The sequence below is a fragment of the Vicia villosa genome, linkage group LG1, assembly GCF_029867415.1.
Source record: "Vicia villosa cultivar HV-30 ecotype Madison, WI linkage group LG1, Vvil1.0, whole genome shotgun sequence".
Lineage (NCBI taxonomy): Eukaryota > Viridiplantae > Streptophyta > Magnoliopsida > Fabales > Fabaceae > Vicia > Vicia villosa.
The window spans coordinates 117,863,081-117,869,236 of record NC_081180.1 but is presented as its reverse complement, the minus strand read 5'-3'; the positions used below and the strand labels follow the sequence as shown (position 1 = coordinate 117,869,236).

The window sequence follows — 6,156 nt, the reverse complement described above, 5'->3', positions numbered from 1 at the left end:
GTTTGTGAAATACAATATTTATATCTTGACTTAACTCTATCATCTATCAAACATTAAGTCTAGACATGGAATTAGTGGTTGATATTCACTTTGTATTGGTTTATAATTATTATTTGTGTTGTTCAATCGGTTGAGAAATCGTTGGTTGAACAATATGGTAAAACTTGCTATAACGTTGCGGAAACAAACGGTATAGACGAACGATACGTGATATTATTGATTGATAACGAGTTCATATGCATGATTATAGAAAGACATACAATTTAGGTTGATGAAATCAAGTCTTGATACTTCTTTAAAACCTTAAAACTTCCTTTTATTTACTCTTTGCTACTAATTTACTCTTTGCTACTAAAAACTTGTGAATGAACTTTGACAAAACCAAACCCAAAGTAACTCTAGCTCACGACATTATAAATTGTAGACCGGCGGTGATATCTCATCAATCCCTATGGAAACGATAATTAAAAAAGTACTCCAATATACTTTGAACAGAGGGTAGCCTCCTGGTGACACTTTTGAATGTTAAGGATGTTGTCCTTCAGAGTTTGGTTTTGACGAATCAGCTTGTCCATGGTGACGAGCATCTCCGCTAGGGCGTTAGGATCACAACTACCTCCAACATCCTCTTGTGTGAGGGATTGTGCCCATCTAGCAACCATGACTAGGGTCCGTTAGGGTAAGGAGTGGAGGCGTTGGTGAGTGTCAAAGTGGTGGTGATAATGGAAGGTGTAACCATCTAAGTTTCACTAGAGCCCCACGGTTGGCGCCACAGTTCTTGCTTAAAAAGTATGGATGTGTGACACCCACATGCTGGTAAAGATGGCCAGAGGATTTAGTATTTTTGGGTGTTAGGACAAGCTCACGCAGGTGAGAAGCCATGTTTTAGAGTTAAGTTATATGAGGTTAGAGCAAGCTCATGAGGTGGATAAGCTTTGTATTTGAGGATACTCTATGGTGATTAATCACATTGTCTTTCAACCCTTTAGGTGAGGTACTTATAGGAGGCCCATGCGCCTAGACTTAAGAAACTTCTACGAAGTAGTAACTGCCTCACCTTGATTAGGGAACTTGTTGACTTCCTACTTCTTAAGGTATCATGGCCATGACTTCTTCCTTGTGTGGTTATGGACTGTATAGACATCATCATTCCCACTTTTCTATCACGACATGCCATTTAGCGAGTGGGTCATGTTTAGGAGCCACCCCTTCGGCGGACGCCTAACAAAGGCAGGTCCCAATATCTCCTATGGAGATCTTTTACAAATATATTACTACATGTAATATCTTTTTTTTCACATATGATGATCTAAACATGATGAAGACAACTTATGCAACATATGTAATATCTTGTTGTTAATAAAAGTATAACATTAATGTAGGAAATAAAAGGTTATTAAAAAAACTTTTTCATAAGCAGCTTAATAATTGCATCTACATTATTCAAATCAATGTTATGTAACCATTATATAATAATTTTTAAAGGTTTTTCTTTGTCATCTTAACAGTTAAAAACTCATTTCCTTTACTTAACACTTAAAAATTAAAAACATCATCTTTAATTACCCATTTAGGTTTTCAACTTAACAGATGAACATGAATGTAAGCTTAACAGTTGCAAATTCCTTCCTTAAAACACACATGAACTCAAAGTGAACAACCCCATTTTAAGCAATATTCATTCATTACAGCTTATTCACACATAAACTGACATAAAGAACAAAACATACATACAGTGAAAGAGTAAAGGAAGGAGGGAGTTTTGCTTGAAAGTTTAAACACAATCAAAGTAGAAAAGTAAATGACTTTGGAGCTGATTTCATTGAACAACATTCACCTCAAAATTCCCTAGTATAGAACTTAAAAAACTACCTATATATATTTTACAATACCTACTAGGTGGAGAAATTTTGTCAAAAACAAAAACTAACTGGACTAATTTTCTTCCCCCTACACAAATCACTAAATCACTCAGGTAAATTTTTTTCAAACCCAAAAAATATCAAAACTAAATATAAAACAAGAAACAATAATTGATACAAAAGAAAGACTATGAACAATAAACCTAATTCAAGTGTCATAGAGAGTGAGAATCATGTTCAACATTGCTATCTTCTTGCTTTTGAACCTTGAATTGATCAAGACGTGTATCTCCTAATCTCAGAGCATATGCTGCTTGTTTATATTGGGCCCATGTAAAGGGCCTATATAGACTTGGGCTATGGGCCGTCACCAATTTTGATAATGGGCTTATCAACCAATTCAAAGGTGGTGCTGCAAAGTACATCATTGACATTCTAGGCTTTGTTGTGTTTGTCAAAACTCTATGTCTCACACTCACAAATCTTCCATTTGTCAAAACCTACATAGCAAAAACAAAAACACAACAAAATAAATACAAAATATATTTTAACAAGACTTTTTAATCCAGCCCTAAAAAATCTGAAACCCGCCAGAGCCGACCCATTTAGAGCCAAATGCATGTTTTAAAATACATTGAATTTAACAGAATCAACATTAAAACACTGGTACGTGATTCTGTCAAACTCAGTGTCAATTCAATTATAATAGACTGAAATGATTAGAAAGCAAGTCACCTGAAGGGCATCACCAACCATGACATAGAATTCATTGGGGTCAGGAGGGACAGGGATCCACAAACCATGGTGAGTTGAAATTTGAAGACCACCCACGTTGTTGGATCTTAAGATAGTTAAGATCTGAGGGTCAGAATGTTCTCCAAACCCAATAGTATTATTATTATTACTATTGCTATTATGAATTTTTGATGGGTCCCAATTCTCATTCCCTAGTTTCTTCACTGGAGGGTAGTGATTGATTCTAAGAAGTGAGTCACTATTTTCATCTTTGATAATTTTGCTGAGTGAGGACTTGTCAGGGACCCACAATCCTTCTGCTGCTAGCTCAAGAATCTCACATGTTAAGTCTTTAACTGGTTTTATGTAATCATTGACGATGCAACTGCAATAAAATTGGAAGGCCAAAAACGTTACACATTTTCATTTTGAGTCTTTTCTTATATCAATTTTGCCAAAAATAAGCCAGCAAATACACGTGGAGGGTCAAATCATATAAACATATTTCGATATTTTGATTATGGAAATGAAGAAAAAAATTGTCCTTTTTATATTCTTGATTTGAATGTGTTGAAGAATAGTACAATTGAATTTAATGGAACACGAGTGAGACACGCTTTAAGTTATTGGTTGGTCTTATTTTGTTGGGGTCAAAGGAAATGAACTTGTTGTCACAAAGAAATGTCCTTACCATATGCTAGATATTAATTATACCAAAAAGATGACTATGTAGAAAGGAGTTATCAGATAACAATGGTTTTAAATTTCAGTCTGCAACGATTATTTAAATAGGTTGATAGTGTTTGCAATTGTATCGGAATGTAATTGCAGAGAAATTTAAAATCACACGTTTAACTATATTATGATTTATATCAGACAACTTTACTAATATTTTTTTCAAGTATTTTTATTAAAATTCAAATTTTTAGAATCTTCAAAAACTCGATTTACTTATAATGTAAGTAATGTAAGGAACATTATGTTAAATATTTTTCAAAGATGTATTTTAAATACTTCTCAATTAAATTTCACATCAGAACAGTTGCCACAACAGTTGTAATGCGCATCACATCAATCACATTGATTGCAATTGCAATATCTACGACAACAACTGCATTGATAACAATTGCAACTACAACCGCAATTTAAAATTATGAAAACGTTCACTGACATTGATAATAATTTATAAATTAAACAATTATGGGTCGATGTCTAGTAATTGATTGTTCTTTGGTTGTATATAGACAGAAAGTCATCAACATGAATAGAACCCTAAATGGATCCATTTTGTGGCAATCAGAATTTTCTCAACAAGTCATATTCCAATGGACCACGAGAAAACAACTAGTTATAGAAAAACGTATGCAAGATGAAGCAAAAATAGACTTGTTAAACTGTTCAATATAATAATTAATTAAAATGAAAGTTTCTGATATGATTTTTCGAATATAGAGGACAGATGTCCCTATCTAGGATACAAGCATAAAACACCAATAATATTATATACTTGCATCTTAAACAGTTCATTTTTCTTATCAACCTTTTGAAAATGAAACATATCATAAACTGATAACAGCTTGTTCCCTACCATATTCCACTTAATTATCATTATCTATATATATACTAATTAAAATATTTTATTCATTAGTATTTTAGTATTAACAAATATTATACTTTTCAACATCTTTTATCATTAGGTTGTTAAGGAATATGAAATTAATTAATTGGTCATGTTGAAGTTGTTGAGGAAAAAAAAATTGGAAATGGAGACTAACTAGCATACTATGAAAAAGATGTTTTTATTTATCTAAAAACGATAATAACCACTAAAAACTCATATACAAAATTATGAATATCAGAGTTCGAACACGGATGTTAATATTCAACCTAATAATATTCATTTATCATCTGATAATATTATATAAATAAAGAACTAATACCTGAATTTTAAGGGGTGATCTTTTGCTATGGTTTTGGATCTCTCTGATATTGAAACAGGATTGGAATGAAGAAGAAGATATTCAAGTTCACCTTTATCACCATTAGGACCAATATTTTTGCAGCCATAACCAAAGGGAGTAGAAGTACCAGCTTGACATTTTTCTGAAGAATTTTTAGAGAAAAACTCTATTCCTTCTTCATCCAATCTTGAAATAGCCTCTTTTGGTACACTATGATTCACCACCTTGAAGAAACCATATTCTTCACATGCTTTCACTACTAATTCCGACAACTGCGACCTTTCAACAGAAAGGTCGATCGTCGGAATTCCAACTGCTTTTGTTTTCTTTGTTCTAATCATGGAAGTTGGAGAAGGCACTACCATTGTTATCTATGTAGAAAGAAAAGATGTAGAGAGAGTATAGATAATTGGTTGGAGGAAAATGGGGGTGTGAATAATGTATATATATAGATGAGGGAGAAGGAAGAAACAGAGTAATGAATAAATTTCAATATTTTATTGAAATGTATTTATTTATTATTCGAACGACCGAGATGGGGTATGGTGTGATGAAATAACAACTATATATTATATTTATATAATATAATATTCTTGTGTTTAATTTAAGAAGGCGTGGACTTTTGTAGACAAGACAGCAGAAAATGGGTGAAAAGGAAATGGAAATTTGAAAACTAAAAAGGAAATAAAATTGATTGAGGAAAGGAATCTCAAGTGGTCAAGTCTAATTGAAATCCAATTTTATAGTTCATTAATCAAGGTCTTATAAAAAAGTCGGTCGCGACAAATCAGTATTAAAAAACATCAATACTGTTATTCACTGTTTTTATTCTGAGAAAAAAAATCAATGACAGACAATCGTTATGACTGCGATAAAATATTGATGTGATACGCTGTTATTGAAAGCAGATTTTCAAAATCAGAATGTAAAAATATAAAATAAAGAAAACATTTTTATAAATGTGATTGATTACACTGCGACGATTTTCAATCAGTGTCTCAATCAATCGAATTTACAAAAAAAAGTTATGCACCCACAACGCGACTATTGCGACCGTGACAGTTAAACTTAAAACTTTTCTATTATATGGAAGATTATATGCAATATTATAAGTAGTGAAGAAAAAATTTAGTCACTATATAGTAGTTGATTAATGTGTTAATTGATTAAGGACTAAGTTTTAAAGGTAGGAAGTGGCTAGAAAATTAGGTTTAGGTGAATGAAAATAGTGAGACTTGGGAACCAACTAGTAATGGCTGTCTGCACTTAATTGGTGTACCAACTACTACCTATTTTTATGTTACAACCGTGTGGTGTTCTTAAAGAAAATGTTGCTATTTGCACCTCAAAATTGGATGAATCTAATTCTGTGTGACATACGCGTAATGTTCTTTCTAAGTTGACTGATTCAAATTTAATGTTGGACTCAGTTCGTACTGTAAGGTTGTTGTACTTTACAGCTCTGCATGGATTTTTTTATAGGTAGTTCTTCTGATATTTTCTAGATAGAACAACTAATTTGGATTGTTTTTTTTTCTTCTATTATTTAGATAGTTCTTCTGATATTTTCTAGATTTTGAATGACTTATTTGTACCGA

General features: G+C 32.3%; 1 protein-coding gene across 1 annotated transcript; it reads right to left on the bottom strand.

The window, feature by feature from the left end:
- Positions 1-2,017: 2,017 nt before the first annotated feature.
- LOC131615268 (gibberellin 2-beta-dioxygenase 2-like) lies at positions 2,018-5,013 on the bottom strand. Its single transcript, XM_058886728.1, has 3 exons — positions 4,538-5,013; positions 2,598-2,982; positions 2,018-2,362 (listed from the first exon to the last, which is right to left on the bottom strand). Exons 1-3 carry the CDS (start codon positions 4,921-4,923, stop codon positions 2,078-2,080), a joined length of 1,056 nt encoding a protein of 351 aa, XP_058742711.1. The 5' UTR covers positions 4,924-5,013; the 3' UTR covers positions 2,018-2,077.
- Positions 5,014-6,156: the final 1,143 nt, after the last annotated feature.